The sequence below is a fragment of the Rhinatrema bivittatum genome, chromosome 5 (assembly GCF_901001135.1).
Source record: "Rhinatrema bivittatum chromosome 5, aRhiBiv1.1, whole genome shotgun sequence".
NCBI classification, from domain to species: domain Eukaryota; kingdom Metazoa; phylum Chordata; class Amphibia; order Gymnophiona; family Rhinatrematidae; genus Rhinatrema; species Rhinatrema bivittatum.
Genome location: NC_042619.1, coordinates 262,008,222 through 262,026,851, shown reverse-complemented (window position 1 = coordinate 262,026,851; position 18,630 = coordinate 262,008,222). Strand labels below are relative to the sequence as shown.

General features: G+C 46.0%; 1 protein-coding gene across 4 annotated transcripts in view; it reads left to right on the top strand.

Moving 5' to 3' along the window:
- Positions 1-18,630, top strand: part of NSD3 (nuclear receptor binding SET domain protein 3) — a 502,906-nt gene that overhangs the window by 452,054 nt on the left and 32,222 nt on the right. For all 4 annotated transcript variants that reach the window (XM_029603933.1, XM_029603930.1, XM_029603931.1 and 1 more), the window contains 2 exons: positions 1,479-1,595; positions 3,679-3,820. In XM_029603933.1, coding sequence (XP_029459793.1) covers positions 1,479-1,595; positions 3,679-3,820 — 259 coding nt within the window. The remainder of the gene's footprint in view (positions 1-1,478; positions 1,596-3,678; positions 3,821-18,630) is intronic.

Genomic DNA, 18,630 nt, shown 5'->3' with positions numbered 1-18,630 from the left:
GGCACTTGTCAGAATCAGGTCTAAAATCTTCCTCCATCAGAATGCATGTCAGTGCGGTGGCCGCTGTCCATAAAGGTGTCGGGGACGTTCCTATTTTGGTACAGCCCCTCGTAATACGTTTTCTGAAAGGCTTGCTTCACCTCAAGCCTCCACTGCGTCCTCCGGCCCCTTCTTGGGACCTTAATCTGGTTTTAGGAAGGCTCATGAAACCACCTTTCGAGCCTCTTCAATCCTGTCATCTTCGCTTTCTCACATGGAAAGTGTTATTCCTTTTGGCAATAACATCTCGCAGAGTTAGTGAGTTACAGGCCCTAGTTACCTATCCGCCTTACACTAAACTTCTGCAGGACCAGGCGGTACTCCGCACTCACCCTAAGTTCTTGCCTAAGGTAGTATTGGAGTTTCACATTAATCAATCCATTATACTACCCACCTTCTTTCCCAGGCCCCATTCCAATCCAGGGGAGCAGGCTCTGCATACCCTCGACTGCAAACGGGCTCTAGCATTCTACCTAGACCGTACAGCTGCCCACAGGCAAAGTACTCAATTGTTTGTTTCCTTTGCTTCCATCAGATTGGGTCAACCTGTGGGTAAGCAGACTCTCTCCTCCTGGCTAGAGGACTGCATATCTTTTTGCTATCAGCAAGCAGCATTCCACTTCAGGACCGTGTTAAAGCACACTCGGTCAGGGCCATGGCAACTTCTGTAGCGCACCTTCGCTCGGTACCGCTTCCTAATATTTGTAGGGCTGCTACCTGGAGTTCTCTCCATACCTTTACAGCCCATTATTGTCTAGACAAGGCTGAAAGACAAGATTCCATCTTTGGCCAAATCTGTCTTGCGCAACCTTTTTGCAACTTGATGTATCAACACACTTCTGCCTGCCCTTTAGGGATCAAGATGCCCTCTACCAAATTCCACCCCAGTTGTTGTGCCTGTTGCACGTCTTTGGGTACATTTGGTGCATATTCGGACATCCTCAGCTCGGTACTCACCCATATGTGAGGACTACCATCCTGCTTGACCTGTGAGAAAGCAAAATGTTGCTTACCTGTAACAGGTGTTCTCACAGGTCAGCAGGATATTAGTCCTCACGAAACCCGTCCGCCACCCCACAGTGTTGGGTTCATTACGTTTTCTTATTTTTATTTTTGGCACTTACTTTAGCTTTCAAACAAGACTGAAGGGGAACCCCTGCTGGTTGCAGGGTTAGTGACATCCTGGGCATGCCCAGTAGGTGCCAGTCAAAGTTCTAGAAACTTTGACAAAAGTGTTCCGGAATTGGGCTCCATCCTGTCATGTCACCCATATGTGAGGACTAACATCCTGCTGACCTGTGAGAACACCTGTTACAGGTAAGCAACATTTTGCTATCTGCTTCCTTACAAGCTCCATCTTTCAGTGGGATTTCCAAGATTAAGGTGGATCACAGCTGGGAAGCCCTGAATTTTTGCTTTGTTTTGCTTTATTTCCTCAGGGTGAATTTGTGAATGAGTATGTAGGGGAGTTAATTGATGAGGAAGAATGCAGACTGCGAATTAAACGTGCCCATGAAAATGACGTCACCAATTTCTACATGTTAACAGTGACCAAGGTATTGTTCCTTATATCTCTCTCCCTGCTCTCTGAAGATCTTGCCCTAGAAATTTGGATTGATGCTGTAAATACTACAGAATTAAAAATATCAACTCTGCTCATGAGATTTTTTTTTTTTGTTTTGTTTTAATGGGAGAGAGTTAATCCTTTTGATATGGTCAGGATTCAATCTGTTTCATATCCGCCCATATGCTAATTCCCAGTCTCAGCCAAAAGGCCAAGGCGGGACCATCCTGAGCTCATAACTCAGAACCTACAATTAGAATGTAGCCAGAAAGAGGCCAAGATTTTTATTTTATTTTTTTTTAAAAATGTGTGGATAATATAAAATGTTACCAAAGCAAACAGTATCAGATACAGTGGAAGGGTTGATTACCTAACTGTTGTCATTGGCAAAGGCAGTAACTTGAATGTATAGTAGGCACTCATCGTGAGACGAAAATTTTAAAATATCTTAGTTAAAGACATGCAACTGTAAAATAAAATAAAAATATTTGTTTGCTGCCTATTTTAGAAAATATTATTACATAGCCAAGTGCTACACAATAATAATCCCTAAATTTGCTGATGCATGTTTTAGATGGTCTGCTGTACAGGATCTTAAGAGCCCAGTAATCTTGGGCAGCTGGCAATGAAAGCCAGAGTAGACAGATTTACAACTGCCTGAAACTTGTGGGGTCACTCCACAGCTTTTAATTTTTTTAGATAAGGAATGTCAGTTGTTTTTTCCCTAAGAAAATAAGATATGCCATACTGGGGCAGACCAAGGGTCCATCAAGCCAAATAACCTGTTTCCAACAGTAACCAAACCAAGTCACAAATAGCTGGCAAGTACCCAAACATTAGATAAATCACAAGCTACTATTGCTTATTAATTACCGTCATAGTAGTTTATAGATTTTTCCTCTAGGAACTTATCCAAACCTTTTTTAAACTCAGCTACACTAACTGCTGTAACCACATCCTCTGGTAATGAATTCCAGAGCTTAACTATCGCTGAGTGAAAAAGACTTTTCTTCAGTTTGTTTTAAATGAGCTACTTGCTAACTTCATGGAGTGCCCCCTGTTCCTTCTATTATTTGCATGTAAATAACAGCTTTACATTAACTTGTTCATGTCCTTTCATGATTTTGTAGACCTCTATCATTTCCCTCCCCTCAGTCATCTCTTCTCCAACTGAACACCCTAACTTCTTTAAACCTTTTCTCGTAGGGCAGCTGTTCCATGCCTCTTATTTTGGTTGCCATTCTCTGCACTTTCTCCAGTGCAGCTATAAACTTTTTGAGATGCAGTGACCAGAATTGCACACAGTATTCAAGGTGCGGTCTCACCATGGAGCGATACAGAGGCATTATGGCATCCTCCCTTTTATTTGCCATTCCCTTCCTAATAATTCCTAACATTCTGTTTGCTTTTTTGATCGCCACAGTACATTCAGCCAGTGATCTCAATGTATTATCCTCCATCTCCTTTGGGTTTCCAGCCTAATCGGAGCTGGACTTTACTAAGGCTAGGACTTTTAAGAAGCCTTCATTCACAATTACATAAGAGTGAGGGGACGGGGGTTCCCCATTTTTAATGCCATCACCATCTAATCCAGCCTTTGCAGTGACAGTCCTCAGCCAAGAGCCACAGACCATGACACCCTCTGCGTGAACCCAGAGCTTGACCAGTAAGAGTTGCTGCTGTGCAATGGCTGACCCCTCTCCTCATCTCGTCCCAAGTTGTGAATATTATCTGTGCAACATCCCCGACCTGTGAATTAAACCCAGATATCTCACATCAGAGCACTCAACAATGTTGCTGAGCAATTGAGTTTGGCACTTTCATGTCATTAAAAGCATAATTATTACAGCACCTGCCCATACAAAACTTAAGGCAGTCAAATGTTCATTCATTCATTCTTTTTTTTCATTTAAAGAGCATTTCCAAAGTTGGCATGTCTTTGCAAAGTTCAGAGAAGATGGAATGATTGCATTGTAATTTTGAATTTGATTATAAATCTGGTATTTAGGATCTTGTAATTGATCATAGGAAGTCATGTACTGTTTCTTACGTGATCTTGTATTTCTTCCTTAAAGGATCGGATCATTGATGCGGGCCCAAAAGGGAATTTTTCTCGTTTTATGAACCACAGCTGTAATCCTAATTGTGAAACTCAGAAGTGGACAGTGAACGGGGATATTCGAGTTGGACTCTTTGCCCTTTGTGATATCCCCCAAGGTGAGAGCCAGTCCTGGGGCTGCGTTAATTGTACATATTTGAAAGAGATTTTCATCCCAGTGAACATTTTCCAGTTCAGTACTTAAGAAATGCATCTGAAGTTAATGTTGTGCCAGTACATATCTGACACTTTAGAGAAGATCTATATTGTTAATTTTCAGCTGGAGAGACCAATTGACTTGCTGAACATTACGTTATGGTTTTCTAAAGAAGTAGCTGAAAAGGTAAAGGAGAAACGGCTAGGATTCATAAACTGCAAGACATCGCAGAAGGAGGAAGACAGACTACAATATCTGGCACAATTAAGAAAAGCTAGGAAAGTAGTCAGGAAAACAAAAATTCAAATAGAAGAAAAAATAGCAAATATGGTAAAACGGGGGGGGGGGGGGGGGGGGGGTTGGTGGGGGGGGGGGGGGGGGGGGGGGGGGGGGTGGGGGGGAGCGGAGACTTTTGTTTTTTTTTAAGATACGTTAGTGAAAGAAGGAAGTGCAAAAGTGGCATTGTGAGACTCAAAAGTGAAGGAAGGAATATGAAGAGGCTGATCAGGAAAAAGAAAAATGTGTTCGCTGTTGAAGGGCCTGGAGCAGGACCACATAAAACAAATACAAATAAGATTGGAAATGAAGTAAACCTGAATTGATTTTTAGAACCTTGTGTTCATGAGGAGCTAACTAAACTTACTGTAGATAAAGCGATGAGGCTGGATGGGATACATTCGAAGGTACTAAGGAAACTTAAAATGTCATGGCAGCTCTGCAGGCTGACCTTTTCAATGTTTCTTTAGAGTCTGGAGTAGTCCTGAAGAACTAGAAAAGTGGAAGTAAGGAGGAGGCTGGCAACTACAGGCCAGTTAGTCTAACTTCTGTGGTGATTGCTGCTAAAACAGAGGATAGTGCAATTTTTGGAATCTAGTGGATTGCAAGATTCAAAGCAGCATGTTTTTACCAGAGGTAAATCTTGTCAGATGAATCTGATCAATTTCTTGTGATTAGGTGACCAGAGCGTTGGATCAGGGGAGAGTGCTAGACATAGTGTACTTGGAATTCAGCAAGGTTTTTGACACGGTTCTGCACAGAAGACACAAATAAATTGAGCGCCCTTGGCATCCTAGCATGACTGCCTGGGTTAGAAACTGGCTGAGTGGGATGTAACAAAGGTAGTGGTAAATGGAGTTTTCTCTGAGGAGGGGGTTGTTACTAGTAGTGTGCCTCAGGAATCGGTCCTTGGACAGTTCTTTTCAACATTTATGTGAGTGACATAAAAGAAGGCTTATCTGGAAAGGTTTGTCTTTTTGCTGATGATACCAAAATCTGTAACAGGGTAGATAGCCAGAAAGATGTGGAAAACATGAGGAGGGATCTAGTGAAGCTTGAGAATGGTCTAATGTCTGGCAGCTAAGATTTAATGCTAAAAAATGCAGTGTAATGCATTTAGGATGCAAAAAAACAAGGGAAGGGTACAGTATTGGAGGTGAAATTATTCTAAGCACAAAGGAAGTGCAGGATCTGGGGGTAATTGTATCTGATGATCTTAAGGTGGCCAAACAGATGGATAAAGTAACAGTGAAACCCAGAAAGATGCTTGGCTGCATAGGGAGAGGAATGGTCAGCAGAAAAAGGGAGGTGATATTGCCCCTGATTAGGTCACTGGTGAGACTTCACTTAGAATACTGTGTACAATTCTGAAGACTGTACCTTCAAAAGGATATAAACAGGATGGAGTCGGTCCAGAGGGCGGCTACTAAAATGGTCACTGGTCTTCGGTCTAAAGCATATGGGGATAGACTTAAAGATCTAAACTTGTATGCTCTAGAGAAATGGTGAGATAGGGGAGATATGATAGATATTCAAATATCTCAAAGGTTTCCATGTATAAGAGGTAGAGCCAGGGGTGGATTGGCCTTATCAGGGGATCGGACTTCCTTCGGTGGGCTAGTTGCTCCCATCATGTGTGTTTTTTTTTGTTTTGGGTTTTTGGGGGTTTTTTTTAATAAAGCTTCCCGACAAAGAAAATGAGATGGGCTGCTGTGGCCCGAAGAGAGGTCTACAAGGTCGCAGCAGAGCCGATGAAGCCACACTGGAAGTGAGGCCTGTGGGCTGCGGCAGAACTCATTCTGCTGCGCCTGAAGAGTGATCTGCAGGGCCGTTGAAAAGGACCTGTGGGCTGTGGCAGAGCCCATCCTGCCATGGCTGGAAGTGAGGCCTGCGGGACCGCGGCAGAGCCCATTCTGCTGCGGCATGAAGAGAGATCTGCGGGCCATGGCGAGAAGAGAGATCTGTGGGCCACAGCCGAGCCCATCCTGCCATGGCATGAAGAGAGGCCTGCAAGTGCCCCCCCCCCCCCAATGTTGCAGAAGCAGCGTGTTCTCCTTCCACCTTCCTTCGTGGAATGAGGAGCAGCGCTGTGATTCAAAACTAGCAAAGAGAAGGCCCATAAAAAAGAGGGAGGCTTGAAAGGGTGTATGTGTATGTGTGAGAGAGAGCCTGCATATGTGTGTGTGTGTGTGTGTCGGACCCTGCATGTGTATGAGAGCAACAGAACCTGTATGTGTGTGTGAGAACCTGGTTGTGTATGAGAGCGAGAGAATATGCGTATGTATGAGCGACTGCGTATTTGAGAGAGTGAGAGAGCCTGCATATGTCTGTGAGAGCGAGTGAGCATGTGTATGTGATAGTATATATGTGAGTGAGAGAGAGCCTGTGTGTGTGAGGGTGGAAAGAGGTTAAAGATTGTGAGGCCCCCATCCCCCAAACCACAACAATCTGTGGGTGACTGGAAATCAAAAAATCCCAGGTATAGAGAGCTGGAGATTTTTAATGCTATTATTTTTAATTTTGGGATGTTATTTCATGTGTCTTCTGTTTGAAATATTTGGTGTTTGGTAAATATTAGAAAGATTTTGAGTCATTTTAATTATTGGATGTTCACTGGCTGTTGCCTGCTTGACATATTTATTCTTTTTCTTAGTATGGTTTTAATATGAATGATGTTTTATAGCTCTTGACTTTATTGCTTAATGTTTCATGAGGAACGATACTGTTTGTTTTTCCATGGTTGCACTGCAAAGTACAGTCAGGTTTGCTGTGGTTTCCAGAGCGTGTATGTGAGCGAGAGTGAATGAGAAAGAGCGAGTGTGCCAATCAGCATATGTATGAGCAAGAGGACCATTTAAACCAGTGAGCATGTGTATGAGCAAGAGCGAGTCAGTGAACATGTTGTGAGCCAGTCAGCATGTGTGTGAGAGAGAATATAAAGGAGTTTGTTTAAGAATGAACATGTATGTTAGAATCTGTGTATAAAGTATATGAGAAAGAGGAGAAAGTTTGTGCATACCTCCTATCCCTGACTAATGCATGACAATCTCAGGGTGACTGGAGTCTAGAGTTCCCAGGTATGGAAAGAAGGAGATAATTTTTTAGCTTTAGTTTTAATTATTTGGTGTTATTTGATATGTTTGCTGTTTTGAAATATTTTATTGATGTTTGGAAAATTTTAAAAAACAATATTGTATGTTTTTAATCACTGGATGTTCTATTCATCAGTTTCTTTAAAATATGTATTCTTTTTATGAGTATGGTTTTACTATTATGATTGATGGTTTATATATCTTGATTTTATTGTTGTATGTTTAATGAGGAATAGTGATGTTTCTGTTTTTTCTCCCAGGACAAGCAGGATGGTAGTCCTTACATGTGGGTGACGTCACTGGACGGAGCCCTATCACGGAATACTTTTCTGTCAAAGTTTCTAGAACTTTTGACTGGCACACTGAGCATACCCAGCATGCCATAATCCCTGTAGCCACAGGGTCTCCCTTCAGTCTCTTTTTTCCACACTGCAGTTGCCTCGTGGTTTAGGAGCTCTGTGAGATTTTCTCACTCCTTTGTTCCTCATGGAAAAGTTTTGAAGTTTACTTCTTAGAAACTACCTATCAGGGGTCTCCCATCTCGCCCTGTATACCTCGGTCGCTCGGTGAGTACTCTCTCGCATCTCCAGCTGGTTCCTGCCTGCCACTCGGTTCCCACAGGCCACAGACTGTTTTCAGCCCTTTCCACCGACATGGCGACCGGGTTTCGAAAATGCCCAGACTGTCCGCGAACAATGTGCATCACGGACCCCCACACTGTGTGTATGCTATGCCTGGGCTCGTCTCACGACATCCGTCGGTGTCCTGAATGTGCCCAAATGACTCCCAAGGGCAGACGAGCACATCTGGATAAAATGGAGTCTTTTTTCCAGTTAAAATCTGCTCCATCAACTTCTGCCCAGTCATCACCAGCGTCTAAAACTCCATCTACCAACAAACCTCGCTGGGAACAACATGGAGCCGGTGACCGTCCATCACTGACACCATCCAGGACATCTATTGCATCATCCTCGGTGTCGGGGAAAGACCGCACCTAGCACCGATAAAGCATCGGCACGGCATCAACTCGATCCCATGCCCAGTGCCAGCACTGATGACCCATCGGCATCAAAGGCCACCAAGCCACCATCGAAGAGGGCCCGGTCAGAGGAGCCTCCATCCTCCTCTGTACCTGATGCCCCAAGGCGTTCCATACTGGTGCCAGGTACTGAGCCTTCAGAAATTATTGTGGAAAGGCCAGTAACGCCTAGCCTGCCTCCCCCTGTAGCTGCTCTGTCTACACCAGCTTTCAGGGAGGAACTGAATGTCCTCATCCACCAGGCAGTGCCCAATGCTGTCCAAAACCTCCAGCCTCCACCGAAGCCGGCCCCCATACCGGCACCGACTACTTGAACCATCGATGTTTGCACCGCTGTTACATCGACTCGATGCCCTCATTGGTGCCTTTCCAACTCAGCCTGTTCCATCGGTGCCGAGTCAGCCATCAAGACCTCCGAGGTTCCCGATACCCATCCAGGGATCCGTGGAGGATAACAACGCCATGTCCAGTCCGGCTCCAGGTCCATCGCAGCTGGAACCACTTCCAGGACCATCGAGACTCTCTGAACCTAAACATCCATCGATTCCCCTAATGCCATCGATTCCTTCAAAGCCTCCATCGATGCCAATACACCCGCCATCGAAGCCATCGACATTTTTGTTGATGCCTATTCACCCTCCTTCCGGATCTCGACAAAGCACTCCTTATGATCCATGGGAAGACGTGGATACTGATTTCTCTACATCAGAGGAATTACTTTCAGAGCCTTCTCCTCCAGAGGAAAGATGGCAGTCTCCCCCTGAGGACCTCTCTTTCTCCAATTTCATTAAGGAAATGTCAGAAACCATCCCTTTCAACTTGGTAACAGAGGAGGACACGCATTACAAGACATTGGAGGTTCTGCAATTTGTTGACGTGCCTAAAGAAATCATGGCCATTCCTGTATATGAAGTCTTATTAGACCTTCAACACCATGTATGGGAGCATCCTGGCACTGTTCCACCTGTCAACAGAAAAACAGATGCCACATATCTCGTCCAACATGCTCCAGGCTTCCAAAAACTACAACTGCCTCATCATTCAGTTGTGGTTGAATCTGCACAGAAAAAAGCAAAGCGCTTGCGGCCTCATTCCTCAGCCCCTCCAGGAAAAGAGCAAAAATTCTTAGATGGTCTAGGTAGGAAAATGTTCCAAGGCACCATGTTGGTGTCTCGTATTGCCACTTACCAGCTCTACATGACACAATACCAGAGAAACCTGTGGAAGCAGGTTCAGGACCTTGCAGACTCATTGCCTCAGCAATATCAAGAGAGTCTAACTGCTATTCTCTACAAGGGCCTTGAGGCAGGAAAGCATGAAGTTCGGGCAGCATATGACTCCTTTGAAACTGCCTCCTGCTTATCAGCAACAGGAATCAGTGCTCGACGATAGGCTTGGCTAAAGGCTTCTGATTTACGGCCTGAGGTCCAGGACAAAAACTCGCTGACCTCCCGTGCACTGGGAATAATCTCTTTGGGGATAAAATTCAAGACGCAGTGACTCAGTTAAAAGACCATCATGAGACACTGCACCAATTGTCTACAGTGACCACTGATGCTCCCTCCTCATTTTGCAGAAGCACGAGAAGGGACCCCAAGAAATAGTTCTACAGCTCTCGCAAGTATTATCCTCCTGCATCTAGAGCGAAGCCTGCTAAAGCCCCTCACAGAGGATATACACGCCAGCCCAAAGCACCCAGAGCTCAACCAGTCCCACAGTCTGGTCCAGCATCTGGATTTTGATATGTTTCCAGAGAATGGTTGCCAGTCTTCAATAAATCCAAATCCAGATATACCTGTCAGAGGCTGATTGCTCCACTTCCAACATCAGTGGCACCTCATAACAACAGACCAATGGATAATTTCAATCATAACCAAGGGATACCATCTAAACATCTTCATGGTACCCCCAAACTCTCCACCAAATCCACTGTGGGCCCGAAAAGACCACACACTGATGCTGGAGTCAGAGCTCTCCGCCCTTCTTCAAGCCAGGTCTATAGAACCCGTTCCCTCGACACAAACCAGCAGAGGGTTCTACTCCCACTATTTTCTAATTCCAAAAAAAAAATTAGGAGGGCTCCACCCAATCTTAGACCTTCGCAATCTCAACAGATTTCTCCAAAAAGAAAAATTCAGAATGATGTCTCTTGGAACCTTACTTCCCCTTCAACAACAAGGAGATTGGCTCTGTTCTCTGGATCTTCAGGATGCGTACGCACATATAGCCATAAACCCCCATCATCGCAAATACTTGCACTTTAAAGTGGGTCACAGACATTTTCAATACTGAGTTCTACCATTTGGCATTGCCTCAGCACCACAGGTTTTTACGAAATGCTTAGCAGTGGCGGCTGCCCACCTGCGCAAGAACACCGTTCACGTGTTCCCTTACCTCGACAACTGGCTAATCAAGCACCACTCCAAACAAGGAGCTCTCGAAGCGCTTGACCTCACCATAACTCTGCTACACTCCTTGGGATTTCTCATCAATTACCAAAAATCCCACATGACTCCATCTCACCTCCTTACTTTCATCGGAGCAAATTTGGACACCTCAGTCGCAAAGGCCTTCTTACCCAACAGACACACTCTCCAAACTGGCTACATCTCTGTGCACAAAGAGAACAGTCTTAGTCCATCAATTCCTAACATTGCTGGGCCACATGGCTTCCACGGTCCATGCCACTCCAATGGCCAGGCTGGCCATGAGAATAACTCAATGGACTTTGAAATCACTCAGCCTCTTTCATCCCAGATTCATGTAACCCACCAGCTGCATCTGTCACTTCTCTGGTGGACAAACAAAGCCAACCGACTGACAGGCATACCCTTCCAGCAGCCAATTCTACAAGTAACCTTAACCACAGACGCATCCAACTTGGGTTGGGGAGCTCATGTGAACAACCTTCAAACTCAAGGTACTTGGACACAACTCGAAGCAAAATATCAAATCAACTTCCTGGAGCTTTGAGCCGTACGTTATGCTCTTTATGCATTCAAGGACTGCCTTTCACACAAGACTGTTCTCATACAAACAGACAACACAGTTGCAATGTGGTACTTGAACAAACAGGGAGGAACGGGCTCTTATCTCCTCTGCCAAGAAGCCGCGCAGATCCGGGGCTGGGCCCTTACACACTCCATGCACCTCTGGGCCACCTATCTAGTAGGCGTACAGAACGTACCAGCAGATCGCCTCAGTCGACAGTTCCATCCCCACAAGTGGTCTCTAGATCCCGACGTGACGAGCAAACTCTTCCAGCGCTGGGTCAACCAAAAATCGACCTCTTTGCATCCGAACTGAATCACAAAATGGACAGATTCTGCTCCCTGCACAGGCAACAAAACACGTTAGCCATGGACGCCTTCGCTCGCCCCTGGAACACAGGCTTCCTGTACGTGTATTCCCCGATACTGCTGATAGCCAAAACCCTTGTGAAACTAAAACAGGACAAAGGGTCAATGATGCTCATAGCCTCATACTGGCCTCGACAAGTGTGGTTTCCCATGCTTTTCGACCTCTCGATCAGAGAGCCCATTCGCCTGGGCACAGCACCCACTCTCATAACTCAGAACCAAGGCATGTTACGCCATCCAAACCTTCAGACCCTATCCTTCACAGCCTAGATGTTGAAAGCTTGATCCTACAACCGCTCAATCCTACAACCGCTCAATCTTACAACTGCTCAATCTTACAACCGATGTTTCTCAAGTGCTTGTAGCTTCACAAAAGCCTTCCACACGAAAATCCTAACGTTCTAGGTGGAATAGATTTACCATATGGTGCATGCAAAAAGGTATAGACCCTTTTTCCTGCCCCATGCCATCTCTATTAGACTATCTCTGGCATCTTTCAGAGTCTGGTCTCCAGACTTCTTCGGTGAGGGTACACCTGAGTGCCATCTCAGCATACCACAAGGGAGTGGGGGATGCCCCAGTAACAGCACAACCCCTTGTGAGTTGGTTCATGAGGGGCCTACTACAGCTTAAGCCCCCTCTATGACCAGTCACTGAATGGGACCTAAATGTAGTACTTACAAGGCTCATGCGCTCCCAGTTTGAGCCTTTGCACTCCTGCGATGTTAAATTTCTTACATGGAAAGTTCTGTTCCTAGTAGCCATCACATCTGCTCGAAGGGTTAGTGAGTTACAAGCACTTGTCACATACTCACCCTGTACAAGGTTCCTACATGACCGAATGGTTCTCTGTACTCACCCTAAATTCCTTCCCAAGGTGGTCACTGACTTTCACCTGAATCAATCTGTAGACTTGCCAACCTTTTTCCCAAGGCCTCACTCTCACCAGGGCGAGAGAGTTTTGCACACCTTGGACTGTAAACGTGCACTTGCATTTTACCTAGACCGCACTGCAGTCCATAGGAAATCCACCAAACTCTTTGTTTCTTTCGATAAAAACAAACCAGGAGTTGCAGTGTGCAAACATACTCTCTCCAACTGGCTAGCAGACTGTATCGAATTCTGCTATGAAAAAGCAGGCCTTCCTCTCCAGGGACGAGTGAAGACGCACTCAGTAAGAGCCATGGCAACCTCAGTAGCACCCTATCGTTCAGTACAGATTGCTGAGATCTGTAAAGCTGCAACATGGAGCTCTCTTCACACATTTACAGCACATTACTGCCTGGACAAGGAAGGATGTCAAGACTATGCCTTTGGACAATCCATCTTAAAGAACTTATTTCCAGTATAATCCCAACTCTTTCCACTTCTGTCTGCTGTGATTTTCAGGCTGCCTCATTTTCCCCAACAGTACACAAGTTGTTGTGTCTGTTGCACAAGTTGTAAGCTGTTGGTCCAATTTAAATACGAGTCAGCCTGTAGCTTGCTAATCACCCACATTTGAGGACTTCCATCTTGCTTGTCCTGAGAGAAAGTAGAGTTGTTTACCTGTTTCAGGTATTCTCCCAGGACAGCAGGATGTAGTCCTCACGAAACCCACTCGCCACCCCATGGAGTTGAGTTTGAAAACATTTTATTATTTTATTTTTCGCTCGCATCTTTTGCTACAAACGAGACTGAAGGGAGACCCCTGTGGCCTCAGGGATTATGTCATGCTGGGCATGCTCAGAGTGCCAGTCAAAAGTTCTAGAAACTTTGACATAAAAGTTTTCCGTGACAGGGCTCCATCCAGTGACGTCACCCACATGTGAGGACTACATCCTGCTGTCCTGGGAGAACACCTGTTACAGGTAAGCAACTCTGCTTTCCATTTGTTGATCTGCATTTAGAATCTGTCTTATGGTTTCATATTCAGTTTCTTTCTGCATGTTTCTAGATATAATTTTTCTCTTTATTCTGTATTTGGTGAGGGTCTATGTATTCTGCATGTGTGACTCAAGTGAGGTATTCTGCTAGCAAGTAGTTTCTTGTAGGGATCTATTACAGCTTGACTTATTCTGTTCTGTTTTCCTAATATCAGGTATATTGGTGTTTTAGGGCCTGGTGTAATATTTGCAGTGTTGCCTTTCCATAGGGAGGGTTGTTACTGTTTGAGTGCTGGCAGTTAGTGCTGTTTTCATATGAAAGATTTACTGTATTATAATTCAGTTTACTTAAAGCTTTCTGAAGGCTGAAATGCTTTACAATAGTCCTAATACCATATGATTGCAGGTGTCTTTTTTGCAAAGTTTTCTGATTGGTACCATAGCAGTGCAGTAAATAATATACATGTTGTAAGTGATATTTTTACCTTAGAACACTGAATATGTAAAATCTGTTACTATAAATGCATATTTTTTTAATTATTTGTGGGAAGGGTGGGGTCAGGAGTGTGTGCAAGGCTGTAAGGCTCACTTATGATACCTAATACCCTTGCACTAGCCGTGACTTCACAAGGAAAAGCAGGATTCCATCGGGAATTGTGCTACTTTGTGTTAGTGGCTCTCCCCAGTCTTGGCCAGGGCTTAATTTTCTCTTTTTATAAGCCCAAGAAAAACTATGGGTCACCTCTGGTCCGTCCCCCCCCCCCCTCCTCTGGAGTCAGTAGGCATAACAAAACCTAGGGAACAATGAAAACAGCAAACTGTGTAGCCTGCAATCAATAGGAATACACTAGAGTGGTGGGAGGGTTGCGGAGAAGTGAAGGCAAGCTACAGATACAGGAAGGAAGGGGGCAAGCCAGGAAGAAGTGCCTATGTAATGTTGGGGAGGCTTCTGTCTGAGGTGACTGTACTGAGCTCTGAGGGAAGCAGTTGGCTGTGGAACCAGCAAGTCTCCTAGAGCAGTGGTCCTCAACCCTGTCCTGGGGGTCCACCAGCCAGTCGGGTTTTCAGGATATCCACAATGAATATGCATGAGAGAAAATTTGCATGTTATGGAAGCACTGCATGCAAATTTTCTCTCATGCAAATTCATTGTGGATATCCTGAAAACCCGATTGGCTGGTGAGCTCTCAGGACAGGGTTGGGGACCACTGTCCTAGAGAATGAAATTGGGAAAGGGAGGGGGGCTGCTGCAGAATGGAGAAGGGCCCGCAGCAAGCAAGAATTTTATACCATGATGCAGCAGTGCTGGACTAGGGGCAAACACTGTGTGAGTACATAAGCAGCAGCACAACAGTAGTTTGTCAGAGATCGTGTTTGTGTGACTGTGTTAGAGAGATTAAGAGAGAGATCCACACCCATACACACTTTGTCTGTGTGAGAGAGAGAGAGTGTGTGTGTGGGTATCTTTCTCTCTGACACAGAGACACACTCTGTGTGCGGGGCTGTCTTTGTGTCTGAGAAAGAGTATGTGTCTTTGTTTATGTCAGTGTGTATGTGCCAAGAGTTTCTGCAATTTAAAAATCTGATTGTGATTGAGTGTGTGTCTGACAATGGCTGGCAGTGTCATCACTTGCAATTGGTTCAAGAGCCAGACTGGGAATCCAGGATATATCTCTATAAGAGATAAAAGCAGATGTGTAGGGGGCCCAACCAATTTGCATGGATGGAACAGGGGCTGCAGCTCTGCTGACCCCTGCTGTAGAATGTGCTCAACTTCTTAGTTATTTAGGAAGGATGAAATTTATTTTGGAGATTTTTTTGGCTCAATTCTGCCAGGTTCTAGAGTTAACTTGGCATGTTTTTGGGAGCTGTTGACACATGTACTACAGGGTACATGCATGAGGGCATCAAATACCCCATGGGCTGATATTTTCCTGCAGTCCACCCCGTGTAGAGTCTTTTTCAATGGAAAGGAAGCTCTTGAACGAGGGATCATGTGATGAGGTTGAAAGCTCATCGCCCAGTAAAAAATGTTGCTAACTGCAATTTTTATGGGTTATTATAAGGCTTGAGGATAACTGCATAGAGTGGCAGTTACTATCCTTAAGAGAAACATGGGAGTAACCTGCACAGAGTGGCAGTTACTAGAGATGTGCTTCGTTTTAAGCTTTCAAGTCGGGCACTTCGTCGTAAAATTTGTTTTCCTACGGGTCGGGGTTTTTTTTTTTGGCAGATTCTTCGAACCGAACCCCCCCCCCCCTCATCCCAACCCTTCAAATTTACTTAATTACAATCCCCCCCCCCCCCCCCACCACCATCCTGATCCCCCCCAAGACTTACTAAAAGCCCTGGTGGTCCAGCGGGGTCCCGGGAGCGATCTCTCCCTCTCGGGCCATCAGCTGCCACTAATCAAAATGGCGCTGGTGGCCCTTTGCCCTTACCATGTGACAGGGGCCACCGATACCATTGGCCGACCCCTGTTGCATGGAAGGAGCAATGGATGACCCGTGCCATTTTCTAACCCGAAAAATGAATTTTTCCCGAATTTCGGGGAAAATCCGTTTCGGGATTCAGGTCTCCCGAACCAGGACGAATTAGGCAATTTCGTTCTAAACTAATACACATCCCTAGCAATTACTACCTTAAGAAGCTTGCTGGGCAGATTGAATGGACCATTTGGTCCCTTTCTGCCATCATTTCTGTTTTTATGAAAGTGGATAGACTCAGGAGTAATCTTGAAATATTTCTTTACAGAGAGGGTAGTGGATGAGTAGTACAGCCTCCTATTGGAAATGGTGGCGACAAAAACAGTATCTGAATTCAAGAAAGCATGGGATTAATACAGGGGATATCTAAGGAAGTGATGAGAATTATAATGCTAAATTAATTAGACAGATGAGCAAACTGGATGGGCCACATGGTCTTTCCTGTTCGAACCCCAGATCAGTCCAGACAAGTGGGGTTTATGCATCCCTACCAGCAGATGGAGGCAGAGAACAAAACTTTGAGGCACTGCTACTTAACCGAGTGTGCCACCTGCAGTCTCTCAGTATTTCGCTGTCTCCAGCAGATGTTAGAGGTGCAAACCTGCAGTCTGGAGTTCTTAGAAAAAATATATTTAGGATAAGAAGAGGAGGCGGCTCCCTGAGGTGTTAGGTTCCATCATGAGCCATCCCTCGGGTGGAGCGGGGTGGGTTAGTGATCCCTGTTCAGACTCTGCCAGGGATCCTGATTCCCTTTCCCCCTCTGGGCCCTTCACTCCTCGGTGAGCTTGGCTCCTCAGCATCTGCTCTTTAGAAGCAGGGGAGTAAATTCTTTCCCCCTTTTATTTTTGGCCTGTCGCTTTAAGTTAATTTAAAAAAAAAAAAAAAAAAAAAAAAGAGAGAATTGAAGCAGGGAGAGCGGCAAAAGCAGTGAGGAGTGGGTAAGTCTTGATTTCCCGCTGGGAGGCATGCGAAAGGGAGCTGGCCGAATTGCCTGCTTTTGTCAGGGCCGGGTGAGTGCTGAATTTCAGCACCGGACAGTGGCGGGAGCAATCACGGCGGTACAGTTTATTTTTAGGCCTGACCGGGTGTGCAGACCCAGCCACTCCGGCTTGCTGGCTCCCACGCAGCATGGCAAACTGTCGCAGCTTCAATCTGAGACAAGCTTGCCTTGATGCAGCCGTGTTTTATCGCGAATGTGCCTTGGGGGGTGGGGAGGGCCAGTGCCTCTGCGAGACCCCCGGAGGGTGGCAAGAAGGTGCAAGCAACTGGGATTGCTCTGGAGGCCCCGGAGGGGGGGGAGGGGTGTCAGAGGAGCCAGTGGCCATTTTGGCAGTACATGCTGATGTGCAGGCTGCCATTTCTGAGCCCCGGGACTCTCCTCCCACACTTTTTCCGGTGGGAAAGGACCCTGCTGGTGGCAGGGGACGGGCTCTAGAGGAAGTGGATCAGGACTCTTCCTCCTCGGACCTGGAGTCATTTTCCACTAGTTTTATATTTCTCCTTCATTTGGCTTATTTAGCCAGGAATGAGTTAGGGGCAAAGAGGTCCTGGACAGCCAAAAAGACTAGGGGGCCAGTGGAATCAGGAGGGATCCTGCGTATGGTGGGACTCTGACGAGCCCCGGAGGAGGACGATTCTTCAGATGGTATGGATGTCCCTGATCAGCTACAAGGGGGTTCGGTGGGACTGGACAAGAACCCTGTTGGTACCCTAGGAGATCTGAGGCAGGACCCGGACCAGAATCCACTGGATACTTTGGGGGACCCAATGCAGGATCCATACACTCAGGATCCAGATGTGGTTCTGATCATGGAAGGGGATGACCCGCGAGTGGTCCAGCTGTTCCGGAGGGAGGAACTGGGTCTGTTGATTCCCCAGATGCTGGAGGAGCTCGGGATTAAGGCTGCCCAGGAAGATTCAGACAAGGAAGGGGTAAACCCACTCCTGGAGGGTTTATGGGGACCCCCTACAGCTTTCCTGTTGCCAAAACAAATAAAGAAGTTGGTGGGTTGGTAGTGGGAATCTTCCGATGTGGGCCTGAAGGTTGCGAGGGCTATGGGGAAGCTATATCCCTTGCTGGAACAGACCTTGGAGCTCTGGAGAATTCCCAAGGTGGATGCAGACGTGTCTGCGGTTACCAAAAAGAAGACCATCCTGGTAGCAGTAGCAGTGGCCATAAAAGATGTCCAGGATAGGAAGCTGGAGATTCTGCTCAAGTGGCTGTTTGAAGTTTCTGCTTTGATCCTTCATGCAGCGTTCTGCAGAAGTCTGATGCAGAGAGCCTGTTTGTCCTGGGTGCAAAAGGCGCATGAAAAATGTTCAAGAGCGGCGTCTGATGCAGTACAGGCAGCCCATTTAGAGGCGGGGTAGCCTATGTGACCGATGCTCTGTATGACATGGTTTGGACTTTCGCCAGGAGTATGGTCTTGGCAGTAGCGGGTGAAGGCTCCTGTGCCAGCGGACGTATAGTCTAAAGCCTAGCTGTCAAACCTCCCTTTTTTGGGGGGAAGTTTTTTTTTGGGGAGGACTTAGAGCAGCTCGTGAAGCAGTTGGGAGAGTTCAAGGGCATTAAATTACCTGAGGACAGGAAGGGTCCTAGGAAGTCCTTTCCGCCACAAGCCGTTTTCGAGAGGCTAGGAGATTTCAGGCAGGCAG